The following is a 22,559-nucleotide window of genomic DNA, read 5'->3' as shown; positions in this document are numbered from 1 at the left end:
TATCCTTACTTATCAAAAAAAATTTGAATTTCTGGGATGTGTGAATTATCTAAAAGTATGATTTGCTTATTAATTCTTCTAAGATGATATTAGGTCAAAATACTACTAGATTAATTGCACCACTTTCAATATCTAAGAAAATAGTCGAGGTCTAGATATCCTTACTTATCAAAAAAAAAATTCTCACATTTTAACAAGAAAAGTGCTACACTTACAACATTTTCATAACATTTTCACAACAAATCATAAGTAGTAAATTTATTGGTTCTAATTTAAATTTACAACTTAAATTACTTTTTTGTCTATCCATAATAACCTACCATTTAAAATTTTTTGTAAAAGTATTATAAAAATATTGTGAGCGTAAAGCTAATATGCCATCTTAGAATTCGCCAATCTGACCGGGTCAAAATTGAAACCTTGAACAATAGTAAAACTGCTCTAAATAAACAACCATTTAAAGAAGTCAAACAACGAGTCCCAACAATCAACATACAACCTTTAACAAGAGTCAAAGCTACAACCCCAATTAGCATCGCGATGTATAAGATATTCTGGACAACTATTTCCTCATCAAGCTCACACGGAGTTCTCATTGCCACGCTTCAAAATTAGATCCCGCAATTATCCAAGGAATCGTATGCATTGAGCATGATGGGAACAAGTTATCTTTAATTAAAAATAAATCTAAATGGAAGGGAAACAAACAAACAAAAAAACAACCAAAAGTTGCGAAAAGAACCAGAATGCTTAAGAAGCAAATGCCCAGCTAGAACCACAACCACATTTCGGCAGCAAAAATGCAACTGTTAAAACCTCCAAAGCTGCTTAAATTTAAATTCAACGTTCAGAGCCACGAGTAGGGATCCTGGATGATGACCATGTTGACCTTGAGCCACCACCCCCACCAAAGGAGGATCCACCAGAGGATCTGCGGTCATCACTGCGCCACCTGTCACCTGCTTGAGACATTCGATCATCCTGTCTGCTGCTACTGCTACCCCACCGATCAGATTCTGGGGGTGGGGCCTGGCCTGAGCTCTCTGATCCCCGCCTAAACCTGGGGACATATTTTCCAGAGGATGGTGCAGCTGCTGCTGCGGCTGCAGCAGGAGCCGGAACAGCAGCAGATCCTGTATCCAATGGGCGGGGTGAAGTAGGAGGTTGAGAAGGTTTTAAAGGTCCCTCAGTGGGTCTCCCCAAAAGTGCTTCTCTCCTTAACCTCTCTTTTTCTTCCAGCTCTCTTTCTCTCTGTCTCTGTTTTTCAGCAATCTCATCCAATTTTGCTTGGCGTTCAGCCTGCTCTTTCCTTTGCCTCTCAGCTTCTGGAAGTTCCAAAACAGCAAGAAACATACCATTAAAATATACTAAGAAAGATAAACCATTTGTGCATGCACAAACAAATGAAATGTAGGATCCAATAATTCTTTGCATCAGGAAATAACTAGGTAATCAAAAATTACAACATTAAAAAAGTAGTTAGTTTCTTTACCATTTGGCTAAAATATCAAAGCTATTCACATATTATCTGATGGTGACTGGAATGATGCCCTTTTTTTAGCTTAAAACTGGAAGAAAACAGAGAGAGAGAGAGAGAAGAGAGAGAAGAGAAGAGAAGAGAAGAAAGTTGTATGATTTGAACAAAAGTCTCTCACCTTCACGCTTCTGTGCTTCCTCCTCCTCACGCAATTTTTTCTGTCTCTCCTCTTCTAAACTCAAATAAAATTTCATTTTCCTCATCTTCTCTCTTTCTTGTCTCCTGGACATCAAAATTTGTGCGATCTGCTCCTCTCTCTCCCTTCTCAACCTGGTAAATTCATCCTGCCGGCGACTTACAACTCTTTCTTGAAATATTTCCTGCACAAACAATTTAAGATTCCGTAGTTAGTCGAAGGTACAGCTGAAAACTGCCCAAATGTCATCGAGTAGACACATTGTCAGCCAAGTCTGTCCAGGTAAAGATAAGCCATGTCATGAAAAAGAAGATCAAATAAGAACATAAGAAACATGATCTGAAAAAAATTCCATGGTAAACTATGGGAGCTGATAAGTAGGAGTCCTCAAAATCACTTCCAAGACCCACTCTGTTTATAAGTGATATGTTGAGCAGTCTTTGAATTTTTCAAGTAAAGTTCTCCAGATATGTCATTTTCTGTACTTTCCTATTCTTTGAAAAGGGCATAATGCACTCATGGGATTTGGCAAATGATTACAAGTTAAGACAACCAGGTACTGACCTTATTGTTCTTAATGCGAGCCAGCCTCTCCTTCTCCTTTACCTCTTTATCATGGCGCTGTTTGCTAAGCTCAATCTCTTGCTGCAGAGTAGAACAGAACACCCAGTAAGTTTAACATCTGGGGTTCAATATAAATTTCTTTTGTTGAACAAAAAATGAGGTGCCAACCAATTTCAAGCACATGATACATATGTTACTATTTCACATATTAAATAAAGGATACCAAAAGAAATAACATCCAAGCCTTACTCCCAAAACTCTGGGGACGGCTATTCCCAACGAACTAATCCAAGTCAACTTTATCTATTCTTTTCCACAATTCTATCATATATCCAAAATTATACTCTGTTACCCCCTTAATTAGCATGTCATTTTTTAACTACCTATACTAATGTTATTTTAGGTCTTCCTCTATTTTGTTCATTTCTCAACTTGAATCAACACACTCACTCTTCCTCATTATTGTCATTAATTCCTCTCCTCTGCACATGACCATACCCACTCAAGTGACTCTCTCTCCTCTTTTCCTCAATAAGGGTAACCCCAATCTTTAAAAAATTCTTCATTTCAGGTGCCACAAATATGCAAGTAAGCAATCAGTTAAGATACTTTAGAGAATTTAAAATTACCTGTTGCTCGTGCTCATGTAGAGCCCTCTCTTCCACTATACGCTGTTGATAAGCAGCTTCAACCAGGGGAGCAGCCTCTTCTCTTTTCGCTCTCTCCAAATAATCCATAGTCTTTGCAAGTTTCTGCAATTTCTTTTCCATTTCCTGCCTTTCTCGGAGTTGCTCAGTCAGAGTCAACTCCATCACACTCTGCTTCGTAAGTTTTTCCTGTATACAGAAAATGTCAATACTTACCCCATCATATCGTAATGAGACATAAAACAAAACAATTCTTCAACTCACTCCCTCTATGCCTGTCTTCTTTCCTTTCCACTTAATTCGTTGTGAAGCTTCCTGAAGCAAAGCTTGGGCTTCTGCAAGGTCCCGCTCCTCTATTTCCCTGCGGATCCTTTCATTCTTCCTCTCCTCAAACTCAAAAGCCAGCCTTTTTCGTTCTGCTTCCTCAGTTATCTTCTGTAGTTCTATCCTCTTTGACTCTTCCAGACGTTCCTTCAAAGATGAAAAAAAAAGGTTCAAATTTATTCACTTTAAAAATAATTAGATATCATGTTGTAAGCCATAAGCCAGAATATTAGTTTACAGATTACCTTCTCAAGAAGTTTGCGTTCTTCTTCTTCTTTGCGTTTCTCAATTATGGATTTTCGAGCAAGAACTCTCTTATGTTCCTTATCCACAGTTTCAGCTAAACTGGGAAGCAATTCACCAAGTTTTGAGGCATTCCTACTAGGAGGATAAATCATTGCCCTAGCTTTATTCAAAGTTTGCGCAAGGATGGTCAGGTGATCCCTTAGAATCTCAGACTCAAGGCCCTGAAAGCAAAAACAGACACATGTAATCCAGATCCACGAGATGAACAATAGAAAGCCACCTTCATTTACAGAGGTAAACGTACAAATATTTGTATTATAGAAAGGCCCCCAAAAACCTCTGATTGAAGAACAATTATTTAAAAATTAGTTCCATTAACTTCTGTCATAACCCTAAATCTGCTAACTAGGCCGCTAACACTACCAGAAGCACAACCTGTGTGCAGAGTGTATTTAACGGTAGATCCATGACTAACATACTAATTATTTTCCCACCTTTGTGAAGTTCATCTGTTTTTCTTAGTGAATGATCCACCTAGAATGGATTTTATTCCAGATAGACACGAAAAATTAATGTCAACACAAAATCCAAGCCTGGAATTACTCAAGTAATATCGACTATACTCGATACATAGAATCAATTGTAACTTGGAACAGTCAAAACCCGGAGGAATGTAGCTTGGGTTACAAACAATACATTTGTTCACATGATAAGATTGCTTAACAGAATTCATCCCAATGCAAAAGACAAAAGGCACAACAGAATGTCTGGTGTATCTCAGCTGGAGGTGTAGATGCAACATGGAAATGTAGTCTGAATGGTGAACAAGAACTGGTGCATGCAAAATGCAAAAGCATAATAGAGCAATTTTTTTGAGGTTACAAAAGACCCATCTTGAACCCAATCCTAAGGGTCAATCTAGAACTGTAAATGAACCAAGCTGTTTAAACAAATCCAACCCAACTCCGGAAAAAACATGTTTATGTTCTTTATTTAGAAAATGAGCCAAACTCAAGCCCAAGTTAGGCCCAACTATTAAACGAGCCAAGTTCAAACATAATAACCTGTTCACGAATAAGCTCATGAGTAAAAAGGCTCTATTTTAAGTATATACGTTGTTATATGTTTATATGTATACATGTATAAAAATATACTAACATACTTGATATTGGATTGTGTGAGATAGTAAATAAGTTCATAAGATATTAAATAATTATTGTAATTTATTGATAACATAAATGTTAGTAAAGATTATTTATAATTTTTAACATTTCAAGGTTGGTGAATCTAGTTCTTATAAGTTCATAAATGAAAATCATTCTATCTTATTAATTCCAAAAATAAAATTTCAACCATAATTTAGTTATTCATTAGACCGGGGAAACCCTCTTTGACTATTGTCTGGGAGCTAGGTGGATAGCAGCACACTACAGGTATACCTAGCCTTCTTCCCATGAACAAACTCACTATCACGGAGGTAAAAATATTATATCTGTGTTGTTTACCATATCAATAAAAAGAATCAATTAATTAAATAACTCGTGATCAAGCTCTAGCTTGTTTGACAAGATGATGAACCAAGCTTGAACATATGATCTAGTTTGTTGATGAGCTAAAGCTCGACTGTGATATACATTCCTAACTGCATCTTTTTTAAAATACTAAGCTACCCTTGGATGACTTCTCAAAAGCCTCCTAAAAAGAACGAGTCACTTAAAGATTTTGAAAAAAGCTGAAGCACCGTTGTTTTACCTAATGACATGCAGGTAACTTCTGCTTCCTAAAAGCTGAAGCACCCCTGGAAAAGCCCCACCTAATAGGGCCTAACAAGATGCAGTTGATAAAAAAAAAAGGCCTATAAATCAAGGCATCAGGGAATAATCAAAATTAAACTCACTAAAGCCTAAATAATACCTTAAAGCTTACAATAGACTCATATTTTCAAAATCATGAGAGTAAAGCTACTTAAATCAAATCCTAACCCAAAAGAGTCCAATCAAGTACAACCTGGTTTGAACGGTAGTTCCAACTGTTGAACCTTTAACATAAGACTGCAGGAGTTACACCTACGGCCCATAATGTGAGCAAGAAACACAAAGTCCTCTACTTCCCTAACGACAAAAGAAGGAGTATGGTCCTACAAATATTAGCAAATCCATCCAATCCACAATGGTTTTCACAAAATCAAATTGGGTGAAAACCATTGGGTTCCCAAGTGAACCTAAACTTTGCTGAACCCACATCAAATTTTACCAGCATTGTTACAGATTTTAATTATTCGTCAATTCTTTCTCTTCTGAATACCTAAAACAGGGGACTTCAAGAAATTAAATTGAAAATTATAAATGAATGACGCTTGAGAAACTAGTATGTATGGTGGTACATTGATCATTACAACGAAGATGACAAATAGAAAAGAGAAAACAAATAAATTTTACCCAAACTACCACCCATAAAACATCACCATCTATACTGTTTTAAGAAATTTCAACCTAGCCACATTAAAAAGTTAACCATTTCTCCCATCATCACAATGTGGACACTTGTATTCAACTGATTGGGGAAGCATCATAAGCACAAAACTTGAGAGCACAAGTAGAAGCTTACCATATTATCAAACGTAACAATACCCTTCATATGGTCAACTTTTGAGGCCAAAAATTTATTCTTGACTGCATCCACAGATATCCTTTCCACAACAGAAAAATCAAAGAAAGGGATCATCCTAGACAAACTCTCAATCTTCATTGCCTGGTACACTTGAGATACCTGGAAAGCAAAAAGACAGTACAGTGACAAGCATGATGAGATGCACAAAAAATGGCAAATATATCCCCAAAAAAAAGAGGAAACAAAACAATGCACCTGCTGTAACAATCTCAAAGTCGTAAGCTTTTCAAGGGAAGGAACATATTGAGAAAATTGTACTTCTGGGACAGAAGAAGCTGAAGAAAGCTTGCCACCAAATTTTGCGATTTTGGTTAACAAAGGCTGAACTTTTGATGCAAGATCTAGAGGGAAAAAGTCATGTTCTAGAAGATGGTAAAGGTCTTTCACTTCTTGAATTACACAAGACATTACACCTTTGGCCACCTGCAATGAAACCCATAATAAAGAACTTAATTGAGAACAAAATCATGTGAAAAATAATTGAAAAGAATTAGATTAGTTACAGCCTAGATTTTTTCCTCTTTAAAACTGATAAATTGAGGATCTCTTTATAATTGGAGGATGTATTGGAGGCAGATCAAAGAAAGGTACAAACATCATATCACATCACATATTCAAGCATGATCAAGCAGACATTTAAGCAGGGACAAGTCCAACCCACCGAAACAGAAACAAAGATCATAAGATAAGAATAACAAATAGGATAAAGATGTATGTGGTAATGTGGGACAACTATTTCTTTATCAATGTCAGCTGGAATCTATTTCCATGACTCAAAAGTAAATAAAAAGAAAATTCCAAATGACTTTGTGATCAAGAGCTATAACCACAAGTGTATGGGCCATCTCAAAAGACTAAACAAAAAGGTAAATTGTTTACAAGCAGAGCATCAATTGATAACAAGCAGTCCCTATTCCCCACTCCCACCCCCACCTCACCCACCCCCCAAAAAAAAAATCTTGGAAAAAAACCCCATATATATATATATATATAATAACATTATAAGAATCCATAAAACCGACATTCTAAGACTGAACAACAATAATCAAACAAAGTAGTGCACAAGAATATTTAAAACTTCACTTCATCCGCATCAGAAAGTATGTAACATTTACCACAAGCAGACAACTAATAATTAAAAAGGAACAAAGAAAAGCTACCTACCAATTCGGAGAGAAGGGATGACCTTGAAAGCTGGAAGAACAATAAAGGAACAGAAAGCAAGTAGTCAGAACTGGAAAACTGTATGTATCAACTAATACGAGACAAAATTCAATTACTTAATTTACATTACCACTTCTCTGCTCTCAAGTTTAGACTCAAGATTAAATCCTATGAGATTAGCCATCTTCAGGTTTCTCTCTTTCTCATTCTCAAGATCTGAATGAGATCCACTGTGGATGCGATCATAAGGCATCACTGAAAGAGCAGCCAAAACAACAGATGATGCTATCAATTGCAAATCCTTCTGGCTCAAGTTCTTATTGAAGCTTTTCTGTAATAAGAAAAGCCTGAACCATGCATAAGCATGATAAAGATGGCTAGCAGAAATCCAAAATATTTCAGTTAGCTTAGCATAATAAACAACCATCAAGGATGCCTTGGGCGTTTTCTTGACCATGAACATCAATCCATGAATGTCCTCAACTGATCGAAAGGCTTCCTGCAAAAAAATACCAGAAAAATTATTACAAAAGAGACATGGTTTTTTTACCATGACAAATAGGTGAACTGTGTGCTAGTACTTCTTTGTTTACACTTAACAAAAACGTATAAAAACACATGATAGTTAACAAACAAAAAAATAAAATAAAAGGCAAACCTGCCAGAGTTGAAGTTCGGTGGCAACTTTTAGCTGCTCAAATCTCGTGTCAAGATACAGTTGCAAGCTTTCAGGAGCTGAGAGATCAGGTCGGTCCCTCTGGTCTCGATATTTGTTAAGATTTGCCAAATGATTTCTTATGATCTCACACAGCCTGCGAAACTCTGTTGTTCGTTTGTATTGCTTACAAAACTGGAAAGCTCGATGCGCTGTCATCTACACAAAACATATGAAGTTTTATAAAGCCCATACAATCCACTGATATAGTTATAGTTCAGGGCATTGTGTGTACCAATATGATTTGCATAAACATAAAATTAAATTAAAACTAACCATATAACATATGAAAAAAAATGACAAAAGCAAGTAGTATAGCAGATATTTTCCTCCAAAAAGTTTGAATTTGTTGCTTTTCTGAGTGCTGCTAGATATAGTGGGAAAAAAGAAAATCACAACATTCAATTCAATATAAAATTTCTTTTCCACATATGCCAAAGAGCAAACTGGTAGTTTATCAGGTATATTAACCACTTTCCTCTTTCTTGAATTTGAACAGTTCATGACTGCTGATGATAGAAGCATACTAAATCACTGGCATTTAAAAAAAAAAATCAATAAATAAAAAAGAACAGTCAATGGGGACTCCATCTTTTACTTGATGTTTAACCAGCCATTAAGCACTTTTACCAAGTCAACAAGACCTTTAATAACACATACCACACTATTACTTTGTCTAATGCCAAAACAATAAAAGAAGAAGTGCTAAATAAGTAACCATGCCATCATGTATCGCAAGCACAACTGTGACATTCTTTAGCAATAAAGAGAGGAAAAATAAAACTAAACTTGAATATGATCACATTCACAAGAAGGAAGACTATGAATACGAGACACTATTTCACGATTGAAAGACTATATGTTTATCAAAATCTATAGCAGCAAACATAATAATAATCCACATGACCTTCTTTTTTTCCCCTTCTCCATTAAAAATTAGCAAAATGCAACTCCTAGCAACAACACTAACAAAAAGAAGGATTCTATTTGCTCACCGCATACAGTGCTTCCAATTTTGAATTGTTCCGTAAGATTTCAAGCACTGTTCTATACGTTTCCCATAGAAATTTAAACCATGGGGTCACAAGCTCTCGATCAGATCTATCTTTCCCTTTCTCTCCACTCACGTAGCTTAGCATTAAGTCTTCTGGTCTTTTATCTGCTTCTAGATCTTCAACATCAAGAGCTTCTTCTAAAGCTTGTGCCTGGCTACGAGCTTGCTCAGCTCGCTCAGTTGATAGATGCATGAAATGCTTGATTACCTCCTCCAAAGAACTAACATTTACTTGCTGACATATGATACGATACTGAATGAGTCCATCCTTGGCAAACCGACCTCTCCGCAAGTCTACACACAGCTCTATATACTTAAACATACTCCTTTCAAGTGGCTTTTGCCATGCTCTGTGTCTCCTTGAGGTGAAAAGGCCATGAAGTGTTTGCAATGCATCTTGCTTTTGTCCAACATTTATTAACTCTGCACCGTGAATACCAAAGTGGATCAGTTCAAGAATATAAAATATGACCAAGCCACAAATGAGTCCTTATTTGTTCAGTGAAGGCACTACATCAAGTGCTAAAATGCATACATAGCAGAAGAACTAATGCACTACAGAAGAAGAAAAGATGCAATCTCCAATTTCAATCTACAGGAACATGACAAAAAAGAGCTGAAGAGTCTATCAACTAAAAAAGGAAAAATTGCCAACCCATGTGGTATTCAGAAACACAAGTAGAAGTTATTTTAAGCTTGCAGTCAGGCCAAAAGAAAGGTAACGCAGGTAGCGTGAATCCAATTTCACTTTTATTTTATACCATTTATGTTTAAGTGTCAAGAGCAGTTCTATAATTTTCTGGTACCTGGATGCGGGTTGAAATATTGGCCTAGTAGGTCTTATTTTGGGGTTTGAATATTTTATTGGATTTTACTTGTGAGTTTAGTCATTTAGTTTGGACTTAGTAATCAAAGCCCAAGGAGTCCGAGTCCTATTAGGGTTAGGTATTAGTCATCTATTTATATGAATGTAAGCTTTCTCTTTAGGGGGGAAATAATATGTTTTCTAAATTCTCAAAGGCTATAAAGCTCTGTCTAAGATTTGTGTGATAAAATCTTCTTTGAGGTGTGATGCTAGGTGCAATGCTTAGGAAGTCTAGAAGCTTTTTTGTTTTTTTATCCCTAAATCAGCAACTGGACCCCTAGCAACCAAACATTGAGTTGTCATTTTTAAAACCCTAATATTCAAAACTTCAAAATCCTAAACTACCCATCAAAAAACCCACAGAAGACAAAGTACTGTTCACATGTTAATGTTCACAGCCCTGAAACGGCAACCAAGACCTTCCCCTTTGTTTCATCCCCAAATCTGACTATTCTTTTTTTCACCATTAGAAACCCTACATTCCTTACTACTTACCAGCTTTTTTCCTACCAATCCCTAACCCTAATTCTTCAAAATCCTAGATATCCATAACCTCAAAATCTGATTTGGATTCCTCCTTGTCCTATGCCAAGGTATATAAATAATGATAAGGGGAAAATGACATCCCATGAATTACACCATAAAACATACCATAAATAGTCTTGTTCTTTTGATTTTGAATATTTACCTATAGTTCCAAGCAATACAGTGACATTTCAAGATAAAGATCCATCATTTAAAGAAATTATCCCAAAACATGGTACTACCACATAGCAAACGCAAAATAATATCTGTCACTTACCTTCAGCTCGTTTCAAAGCATTTTCTGGTTTCGCAAAATTCGACATATCAATCAAATCGAGCAGATCAGATTCCTTGCCTGCTCAAAGGACAGCATGGAACATCAAATTAATAAAAGATATAAATTATGTAAATTACATTATTACTTCAAGTCAACCAAACTCATGATCTACCCAAAAAAAAAAAAAAACAAAGCATCTGCACTGATACCCCTGAGAAAGGGAAGAATTGTCTGGTTTAAAAGGCCAAGTTGATGACATCAATATTCACATGCAAAAAGGGGCTCCAGACAATTGATTTATGCGATCCATTTACCCCCATCTTTGACATGGATGAATAAAAATATTACTGTAACTAAAATCAGTGAAGTACCGAGACCACTTTAAGAATATGTTACTTCATTGGTGGCTAAGAAAATTTTGGGAAATTGATTGTATACTATTGGAGTCTCTTTTTCTTGTTTTCTTTTACAAAAACTTCTTTAGCATTTTTTTTTTTTTTTTGATAAGTAAGAATAATTTTATTAAACAGAGACTACATCATGTTCAATGTACATAAACTACAGTAAAGAATTACAAAAAAATACAAAAGAATTATGTACAAAAGAACATAAAAACTTCTTTAGCAATGTGAACTTAAGTAGAAACAAGGGGCAGAAAATTAGAACATAAGTGAGAGAGGAAAAAATTCATATAGAGGATTACTACCCAGACCATGTACCCCCAGGCGAGCAGGGGACAGATGTCATCATAAAACTGCATAAGACCACTTTAAGAATATGTTACTTCATTGGTGGCTAAGAAAATTTTGGGAAATTGATTGTATACTATTGGAGTCTCTTTTTCTTGTTTTCTTTTACAAAAACTTCTTTAGCATTTTTTTTTTTTGATAAGCAAGAATAATTTTATTAAACAGAGACTACATCATGTTCAATGTACATAAACTACAGTAAAGAATTACAAAAAAATACAAAAGAATTATGTACAAAAGAACATAAAAACTTCTTTAGCAATGTGAACTTAAGTAGAAACAAGGGGCAGAAAATTAGAACATAAGTGAGAGAGGAAAAAATTCATATAGAGGATTACTACCCAGACCATGTACCCCCAGGCGAGCAGGGGACAGATGTCATCATAAAACTGCATAAAAGATGCTATATGCAGTTTTGTTGAGAAAACACAACATTTATTGTGTTCTTTAATTTATGTCTTTCAATCAAAAAGATATTCTAGATGTTAACTCAGCTATCTTATAATGGACGTGAAGTCACAGATCTTTGGGAAAAAGGATTTTGTTTTTTTTTTATTAGTATTTGATTATTCTTAATTATATCCACTTGCAATGTTAGGCCATGATTTGATTCTGAAAATTGAGTCTAGTAGTGGAGTGCGTCGATGATCCCACTTTAATTGGTTCCCGCAAAGAATATGCTTTGGGTGCACATAATAAAAATGGACTTAATAGTTAAATTATTTTGTTGTAGTGTCAATTTTGTGCAAAACTGCATAAAAGATGTCATCGCTACAACAATTGCTTATAAAGTAAAACAAACCATTAATTTTTATTTAAGTGAATTAACCAACAAATGAGTACATATAGCATCGACTAGGTCTGGCCATTTGCACTAATGAATGATCATGTAGCATTGTGTTTACCAAAGCCTGCACTAGGCATACCCTAAATGATACATTGTGCAAATTATGCACAATGCCACTACCACACAGTCACTGTTGCTTGAAAAACTATCAGCATATGCAAATCCTAAATCTTTGGTGTTAGATAATTTAACTATTAAGTCCATTTTTATTATGTGCACCGAACACTTATTCTTCGCGGGAGCCAACTAAAGTGGGATCATCATCACACTCCACTACTAGTACTATACTCAATTTTCAGGATCAAATCATGGCCTAACATTGCAAGTGAATATAACTAAAAATAATCAAATACTAATAAAACACAAACAAAATCCTTTTTCCCAAAGATCTGTGACTTCACGTCCATTATGAGATAGCTAAGTTAACATCTAGAATATCTTTTTGATTGAAAGACATAAATTAAAGAACACAATAAATGTTGTGTTTTCTCCCCATATCAATTGGGATGAGAGTGTTGTAGATTTCACAGAATTAGATTTCTATATAAAAAAAAAAAAAAAAAAAATACAATTCTTTGAAATCCGAAACAAAACAAAACACACACAAACAAACAAAGAACTAGTTGATGATATGAAGTGCATGTTTATCATGAACGAATCCGTAGATTTTTATTATTATTATTATTATTATTATTATAATCCTAAGACTGGGTAGAGACAAATAGAAAACGCAGTATTTCGTAACAATCGGATCTATAAGTTAACGTTAATTATTTCAATTCATAGGTTTCGGAGAGAGAGAGAGACCTGGGTTTACGCTATTGGTTTAGAGCAGGATGTTTTTACTGAGGCGCTTCTTCGTGTAGTTCTGTCTGTCTGACGAGGTTGCCCTAAAACCCAACCGAAGACGATGAAAGGAATGGACAGCTTTTAGTTGCCTTTATATAAATAAAGAAAAGATAAAACCAGTTACTCCGAGCAGTGACCGATCCAGGGGCTTCATCCAAGAAAATGTAATTTTTTCATGGGCAAATTATATAATTTAGCTAAAATTTAAGGATTTTTTTTATTAATTTATAAAGTTTAGATAAAGGATGAGGGTTTTTTCAACCCAACGTGGATCAAGTTGGATCCATGAGTTGGATAATTAATATATATATAACTGAAACTTTTGAAACTTTCACAATTTTTTACGTTATCATTATTTTTTTTCTTTTTTTTTAGGTTTTATATCATATATATTTATTATTTATTTTAAACATATAATTATCGTTTACAATAGTTTAATTTAAGTAAAACTCTATTAGATATATATTTCAAGAGCTTAAAGATTCTACTTCAACTAAAATTCTATAACAAAAATAACTCCTAATGTAAATTAGACTTCTAGCCAAATACAATAACATTCTCCCACAGCCTCTACTCTCTCCTATTTAAGAACTACTTGCATAAAAGACTTAAAACCCCAAAACTATTTGCGGAGAAGATGATGTTTGAGAACCCTCGCCACGAAGTGAATATTGAAACTGATATCTTTTTATAAAGATTGGTCCTCTTACAATTTTTCACGTTATCACTATTTTCTTTTTCTTTTTCTTTTAGGTTTTATATCATATATATTTATTATTTATTTTCAACATGTAATTATCGTGTTACAATAGTTTAATTTAAGTAAAACTCTATTAGATATATATTTCAAGAGCTTGAAGATTCTACTTCAACAAAAATTCTATAACAAAAATAACTCACAATGCAAATTAGACTTCTAGCCAAATACAATAACATTCTCCCATAGCCTCTACGCTCTCCTATTTAAGATGTGTAAAAGACTTAAAATCCCAAAACTATTTGCAGAGAAGATGATGTTTGAGAACCCTCACCACAAAGTGAATATTGAAACTGATATCTTTTTATAAAGATTGGTCCATGTCTTATATTTATATGTATGGCCGTTTTATGTTAAGTTATTGTTTAGCTACATTAATGGAAAATATACAAAGCTATGGAGGGGTAGTTCTTCCTCTAACTGAAATCCATCTTTTACTGGACTCTATGAGTTTTGACATATCAAACATTAATTTCAAGATTCTTATTAATACAAATAAGTTGAAGGTGCGTTCGTCCGATGGTTTTGTTTTCAGCTAATAAACTAATTTTTTAGCTGAAAACACAATGGCTCAAATGCTGCGGTGGAAGGTCTAAAAGCTCTTTATGGGATCATGTTATAAATCATTGTTATCTCTATTACTTGTGAATCTTATTATAGGCTACATCATTATAAGATTGTCTCTTCCTTTATAGGATGCCTTAGAACATTTATTTAATTGTTTTCAGTTTAATTCTTTAATATTTTTTGGTATTTCAGAAGTTTTAACATATGAATTTTTGAGATATCATTTTGCAATATTGAAATTATTTGACAGATTTCCACGACTATAGTGATAAATTATTTCTTTTAAAGGTAACACTATAGTCACATTTTTTTATGTTGTTTCTATAATTTGTAGGTTTTGACTATTTTGATTCTTTAATTTTTTTTGTCATTTTGGAAGTTTTAACATCAATATTTTTGGGTAATATCTAAAACAATTTGGCAAATTTCAACTTTTATAACCATAGGTTATTTTTTTTAAGATAACACATTTTTCTATTATGTTTTTCTATTGTGTAGTCACATATATATTTTGTTTTGTTTCAATAAGTTATAGATAGTGAATCTTTTGATTCTTTAATATTTTTTTGGCATTTTGGAAGTTTATATATTTGAATTTTTGAATTTTTTTTTTTGCAATGTCTAAAAATGTCTAGCAAATTATTTGCAAGCCATTACACGTTCAAGTAATGGATTGTATAGTTTCATAATCAAGTTAGGATTTTATAAAAATTATTTTAAACTAAATAGTGAGAGAGTCCTAATAGGAGTCTCTTTCTTTTTTCCTTAATTCTAAAGTTTTTTTTTTTTTTTTTATTACTTGAGTCTTTCTTTCTTTCTTTTTTTAAATAATTTTTTTTTTAATTTTTTAAACTAAATAATGAGAGAGTCCTAATAGGAGCCTTTCTCTATTTTTTTTCCTTAATCCTAAAGTTTTTTTTTTTTTTTACGTGAGTCTTTTCTTATATAATTTTTTTTTTTAATTTTTTAAACTAAATAGTGAGAGAGTCCTAACATGAGTCTTTCTCTCTTTTTTCCTTAATACAATTTTTTTTTTTTTTAAGTGAGTCTTTTGTTTTTTTTTTTTTTTTTGAAACCTAAAGTGAGTCTTTTAAAAAAAAAAAAAATTCTAACGTGTGGTTTTTAAAAAAAAATAATAATAAATGGTGAGAGGGTCCTAACAAGAGTCTCTCTCTCTTTTTTCCTTAATCCTAAAGTTTTTTTTTTTTTTTTTTACGCAAGTCTTTTTTTTTTTCAAACCTAAAGTGAGTCCTTTTAAAAAAAAAAAAATCTAATGTGAGGTCTAATTAAAAAAAAAAATTATAATTATTTTTTTAACCAACATAAGTTTCTCAAAAAGTAAAAAACTTTGATTTTATATTATATATAGATAATAATAATGATGTGACACGCTCTAAGGATATAAGAATGCAATTTGTAGATCTACTATCAAGATAACATAGATTAGATTGGCGGTGGATAGTAGATTTAATTGCAGTTGAGTATTATGTGAAGTTATCACCATAGAATAGACCACACCGAAATGTGTTATGTAGAACCAATGATGTGAAAGAAAAAGAATTTTTATAAACCATTATTTTTAACAAAAAATATTTATTTTCATTCATTTTCAAGTTATACATTTTTTTAAATTAAGTCATAGCCTTTAAGCAAAATAAGTTTTTTTAATTTTTATTTAACTATCCCGTGCATCGCACGGGTTAGCGACTAGTTTTTTTTAATTACTATTATTATTATTAAATTGAGTATTAGAACAACCCCACCACATATAAGATCAAATTTATAACCAAATAATTTTAAGCATAACACCAAACCAACACAAACTATACAAGGAAAACTTTTAGCATTTGGGTTTTATTTAGGAAAATTGGCAAAAAAGTAAATAACAAAATTACGTAATATCTTTTTTAATATATTTTTAAATTTTAAATATATATTAAATATAAGCGGGTTGGGTCGGGTTAGATGGATTTGTGAATCTTATGACTCGAACCCAACCCGACCCATTGTAAAAAAATTCTCACAACCCAATCCAGCCCAGCAATCCCTAAAAACTAACTTAACATCGTAAATTGGGTTGGATCAGGTCGGTTGGTTTTGGCAAGTTGGCTGCATTCCATATAAAACCTTGATTTTAAGTCCTTCAATATTTAGATTTTTTTTTTTTTATATATGACAAGGAACCTTAGAGACAGTGCAAAGTATAGTATCTTTTTACCTAGTTAAATCCTGGATTCATTTAGCATGCCCACATCACATGGATGAAGTAAGTTATCGGCTTCAGGGACGTGGCCCCTAGAAAATTGTTTGCAGCCAAGGGGATTCAAACCTTACTTTTAGGGAGCATACCAACAATATGCTAGACTAGATATTTGAAACTTCAATATGTAGCATATTGTTTTAAAAATTAGGGTAAAATATCATTTTTGTCCCTAAACTATCATAAAAGTTCGTTTTTCGTCCCTAAACTTTCAAAAGTTCTATTTTCGTCCCTAAACTATCACAAAAGTTTGTTTTTCGTCCTTAAACTTTCAAAAGTTCTATTTTCGTCCCTAAATTTTCAAAAGTTCTGACGGAGTGCTGACATGGCTTGACAGAGTACTGACGTGGGAAGGACGAAAATCAATACGTTTGGAGAAGTTTAAGGACGAAAATAGAACTTTTAAAAGTTTAGGGATAAAAAACGAACTTTTGTGATAGTTTAGGGACGAAAATAGAACTTTTGAAAGTTTAGGGACGAAAAACGAACTTTTATGATAGTTTAGAGACGAAAATGATATTTTACCCTAAAAATTATTATAAATATGAAATCTTAATATGTATATTTTTAGGACAAGGTTTTCCTTCGAATTGGCTTGAAGGAATTTCCTCCAACCATGTGGGGCAAAATATCCATGTATATTAATTAAATTAATTATATAACTTACTAAAAATGTTATGTAATTAAAAATACATGTGGTTAATCTTTTAAACCACCACGTAGTAAGATGAAAAAAGCAGCTTAGAGGTAAACTTAAAAAAATAAAAATAAATAAAATAAAATGAAGCCTCGGCTAAGAGGCAAGTGAGGATATGTGATTATAAGTGTCTCAATTTAGACAAGTGTCTAAACTATGAGTTAGAGGCTTAATGTAGTCATTTTGTGGTAAGTTTGGACTAGTATCCATAAGCTTTATTCATTCATATCTTTCATTTACTTAAAGTTTGTATGAGATTGTTGTAGTAGAGTTTTTGTGGTAAAAAGTACTAGAATAAGATCTCAACATTTATATTTTTGTAGATTTTTTGGGATAAAAAGTATTAGAATATGATCTCTAATCATTTAAATCTTTTAATTCCCTCCAATTATTTGTTAAATGAGCGACACGTGAGAGTTATTTGATTTTGTGGTTTATTTGGGTGTTTTATGATCACTTTATATACATACACATGCACAAATGAATGGTGAATGATTTGAAATTTGGACGTTTCATGACCACTTGATTGTTCAAATATCATGTATCTTATATCTGGATTAAAATAAGAGAATTTAAATAGAATGGATCCTTTCTAGAAAGTATTAAATAAGATTAAAATAAAACAATGTTTAGTGACAAATTACACTAATAAAATAATTTAAAGTTGGCATTTTTTGCGGTGGAGAAGTTGAAGGGAATTTGAAGTGCATTAACATTGGAGAATTTGAATCATTGAAGTTTTCTAAGTTTTTAGGTAGGTTTGGTTGGGAGGATGGATATAGAAAGTTAGAGAATAGAAATGTAGGAATGATAGAAAATGTTGTAGCTTCTCTCACGTGTGTTTGGCAAGGAAGATGAAAATGTGGAAAAAAAATATTTATTTGAATAAATTTACTGTTATACATTTATTACATTAAAAGAAAATATTCTCCTAGAAAAAACAGAATTAAGAGGGGCAAAATAGTAGATTCCATTTAAGAACCATTTTCTCTCCATATTTTCCTCATAATATAAGAGGATGGTTTTTGGTGGACTTGAGTGGAAAATTCTACCGACCTCCTTTCGCAACCTCCCTCATTTTCATAACACTAAATAATGGAAAGCTCTCATTTTCTAGCTTTCCCCTTTTCTACCCAACCAAATAGACCATTAACTTCTTTTTTTTTTTAGAGTTTTAACCTATGACATCCGCTCTTAATGATAACTTTTTATCATCAAACTAAGACACCAATTGATTTTGGTGCAAGCAGTAATTGAACCCTAATCTCTTATTCAACTATCAAAACTTCCCAGTTTGGCAAATTGAAACCCACAGACCATTAATATTTTATGTAAACCACGATGCTTATCTAAGATAAAAGATACATCAAGATGAGGTAGTTTTGAAGACATTTTAAATGACACATGTCACAACAATAAAAGGACATGACTCACAATGATGTGTATCCTTATTTTTGGATCTAAATTCTATATAAAATTAGTCACTAATTCATAAAATACACGTGAAATTAATCAGAATTAACAAATGAAAAGGTAAAATTAGATAACTTGTAGAAAATAAACTACCTAATTATAATTTGATTATAAAAGATCACACCTACTTTAATTAGAGAAGTTTAAAGTTTAAACATGATTTAATATAGTGATTTTAATTAATTTAAACTAGCATTATTTAGCATTATTTGTAACTCTGAAAACCAAATTAGAAATACATTTTGGAATGATGGCATGGAAAATTTTGGATTTTTAAATTAGTAAATATTGCAATGTTTGGAAAAAGCTTACAAAAAGATTTGAAATAAAGGTAAAATTAAGGTACGGTTCCTTTATACCTTAAATTTACCTATATATAAAACGTTTCTACCTAATAAGTAACATACATTCATAGTATTACACAGAAGCATAATAAATCCAAATTGAGTTTGTTTATATTTTATAATTTTAGATGCATGAATTTGTATATAAATGTAATTGATACAAATTTGAATGATACTTGGTATGAAATTGGAGCGCACATTCTACCATAAAAGAAATTTGAGCACACTTAAAATCAAAAGACATTTGGCATCAAATTATAGTCAATTTAAAAAACACTTTGTACAAAATTGGGATGCAATTAGAATCTAATTTGGATTATTGAGCTTCCTTTTTAATATATTATACATATATGATTTGAAATAGGATTATATGCATGTAAAATTAAGTATTTATATAAGAAAATAAAAATTGGGAAATCACTTTATTATTGACAAAAAAAAAAAAGAATTTGCGACCTTTCACTAAAAGTTTCAATATAATAAAAAAATGCAATTTTTTTAGAAAAATGTAATTGTGCCGTAGGCATTCTACTAGACTAATGCAGGTATATGGAGAGAATTATGCATCCCATAGTTAGAGAGAAAATGATGCTATAGTTAGAAGCATTCAATTTAATTACTCTTGCAATGTGCTCTTACAAGTTTTCCGATTGTGGCCACTTTTATTACAACAAGAACAGCATGTTGATTTCTTGAACTTGATTTGCGATATTTGCTTCAATTGTGACTCAGTTTGCCCTTTGTGTGAAAACCCAGGTTGTGGTCCTTTGCTATCAATAGGCCTTAAAATAGGCATATCATGGGTTGAAAAATCAGGCATTACCTCTGTGTATAAAGTCTGCTGAGTGTCTCTATGATACCACTTCTCAACAAACTCGTACACATCACGATTTGCATGTTGAAGTGCACTACATGCATGTAGACAAGGGATGCCTGTCATCTGCCATTCAAGGCATGTACAATCCATTCTTGACAAGTCCACCTTAAACTTACAGCTTTGCAGTTCAAACTCAAATACAAACTCAGACATTTGACTGCCCACTAGACTCTCTGCTTTAGACATATTCTCTCTTATTTTCTGTTCAATTTTGTAGCCAACTGGACTTTTCCAAGTCATAACATCCCTTTGTCTACCAAGTAGCAAATTCGACAACTTGCATTGATGTGCTTTCATAAATTCTAAAATTGGCTTTTGACACTCTTTCCACATCCATGAATAAAACACATCTGTTTCATCAGCATTCAACTTGTCCCATCGCTTTCTTTTAAATTGTGCATTAGCCCAATGCTCTGGGTGATTGGCCATAACCCACTCATACATTTCCTTACAATACCGATGCTGGGTAACTAAGGCCTTTTCATATTCTGCACCTAATCTTGCAAAAGCAATATCATCCAAAAGTTGAAGTGCAGTTTGCTCCCAATTGGATTGCAATTGGAAGTAAGAGCTGAAACTTTGCTTTAGGCGGCGATAACAATAAGAATGAGTTTCAAAACCAAACACCTTATTGAGCCTATTTAGCAGGCTTTGATTTCTGTCCGATATTATTGCAATCTCACGCATACCGACAATCAACTTAAGTTTCTCAAAGAACCATGACCAATCCACATCATTATCTGTAGCAACTATCCAATAAGCTACTGGATATATTCCATCATTTGCATCCAGCGCAGTCACAGACCATAAAGTGCCTCTAAATGGTATACTTAAATGATAGTCATCTATAAATAACAGCGGCCTACATCCAAGCTGAAATCCTCGAATTGAACAACCATAAGCAACAAACAACTGCCTAAATTGATTATCTTCAGTTGATGACCATGTAGCAATTGACCCTGGCATTACATCCATTATATGTTGGCACATCGATGGTATTAACTTGTATGCAACGTTCTTCATTCCATGAATCAACTGTTCCTTTCTAGATGAGTAGAAATAAGTTGATGGTACAGAAAGGTCACCTGGGAAATCCATGCAAGTTTGTCTAGATACATGATCTGGACTTTCTTTCATATTCTCTTTAATCATTTCTGCAACCAACCTAGTTTTCAACGAAGGCTTCAAATTGGTTTGACCTTGTACCAAGTGTTCATGCTTATCAATTAATGTATTTACTCTAATTAAGTTAGTGTTTCTCACGCCATAAGCTGTCACTTTCCATGGGCACCGATCAACTGCACACCTCACAAGTATTTTTTTAGAAGTATTTCTTTTAAACTTGTATTTAAAGCATTTTGCAACAGAATACTTGTATAAAGCTAAACGGAAAGCAGCAGGACTCTGAAATTGCTGACCTCCTCCAATTAGCTCTCTTTCCCACTCATTAAGCAAAAATGGTGATTTCTCACTAGTTGTGCACTGCATTGACACTGGTTGAGCTCTATGGGCGTAGTTATCATCAGCATTAGTATACTGCTCATCACCATGTTGGTCCGAAGTTAAATGGTTCTCTGTGTCAGAGCACCCGGCTAAATCTCTATCAGCATACTCAGCCTCATCATGTTGATCTTGGCTCTCAGTGTTGGAGTACCTGACTGGATCTCTATCAGCATACTCAACTTCAGTATCCTGATCTGACGTCAATGGGCTTTCTTTGTTAGATGACCTAAAAATAAAATGTTTTTCCAAATTCAAGTCATATAGACAAAATTGACATACATGGAAAAATCAATACAACAAATTAATATACCTGTTGCTTATAAGTGTAGGGTTTGCAACTTCTGCTGCTTCAACCACGTATACATATCCAACACCCTCATTGAAATATAACAAGTTATTCAAGCCATTCTGATCTTTGAGGGGCAACAGACATGATTTGTCAAATTTAACTGAGTATTGAAATAACTTTCCAGTAGGAGTTATACAAAGTTGTTCACATATCTCACCCACAAATGTTTCATATGCGGTGTCTTGATCAATCACTAAGCCATCTACCAAACCACCTTTATATAAAACAGATCTATCTTTCTTCACCACTAGCTCTCCCCCAAAATGACAGTAGCAAAATAAAGTTTTTTCCACTCTTTGCAGCACCATGCTGTTCTGGTTAACATGATACTTAGTTATGTTAATCATACGTTCACACGTGTGTCAAAAACAACGAAAGAATAGAATAATTCACATCATCACATTAGATTAGGGACTACGTTACTTCACAATCAAGACACCCTCAAAACAAGCATTATAGAAAACATGATAATGAACAAGAAAAGTAAGTTGAACAGTAAGACTTATGAGCCTTTTCCTTGTAACTATTAAGAGGGATACAAGGGCAAATGATCACAGAGGAGC

At 33.2% G+C, this 22,559-nt stretch overlaps 2 protein-coding genes across 2 annotated transcripts; both read right to left on the bottom strand.

Annotated features, from left to right (window-relative positions):
- Positions 1 to 412: 412 nt before the first annotated feature.
- LOC111989523 (eukaryotic translation initiation factor 3 subunit A) lies at positions 413 to 13,306 on the bottom strand. Its single transcript, XM_024021317.2, has 14 exons — positions 13,128 to 13,306; positions 10,725 to 10,802; positions 8,999 to 9,480; positions 7,947 to 8,162; positions 7,419 to 7,787; positions 7,289 to 7,318; positions 6,320 to 6,547; positions 6,062 to 6,223; positions 3,454 to 3,675; positions 3,149 to 3,355; positions 2,867 to 3,073; positions 2,238 to 2,318; positions 1,656 to 1,857; positions 413 to 1,325 (listed from the first exon to the last, which is right to left on the bottom strand). The coding sequence occupies exons 2-14, from the start codon at positions 10,768 to 10,770 to the stop codon at positions 841 to 843; spliced, it is 2,937 nt and encodes a 978-aa protein (XP_023877085.2). The 5' UTR covers positions 10,771 to 10,802; positions 13,128 to 13,306; the 3' UTR covers positions 413 to 840.
- A 6,577-nt stretch (positions 13,307 to 19,883) lies between these two features.
- LOC111989531 (uncharacterized) lies at positions 19,884 to 22,304 on the bottom strand. The gene is made up of 2 exons (XM_065772488.1): positions 21,958 to 22,304; positions 19,884 to 21,873 (listed from the first exon to the last, which is right to left on the bottom strand). Exons 1-2 carry the CDS (start codon positions 22,302 to 22,304, stop codon positions 19,884 to 19,886), a joined length of 2,337 nt encoding a protein of 778 aa, XP_065628560.1.
- Positions 22,305 to 22,559: the final 255 nt, after the last annotated feature.

The sequence above is a fragment of the Quercus suber genome, unplaced genomic scaffold (genome assembly GCF_002906115.3).
Source record: "Quercus suber isolate HL8 unplaced genomic scaffold, Cork oak 2.0 scaffold_60, whole genome shotgun sequence".
Classification (NCBI taxonomy): domain Eukaryota; kingdom Viridiplantae; phylum Streptophyta; class Magnoliopsida; order Fagales; family Fagaceae; genus Quercus; species Quercus suber.
This window is presented reverse-complemented; position numbering and strand designations above follow the sequence as displayed.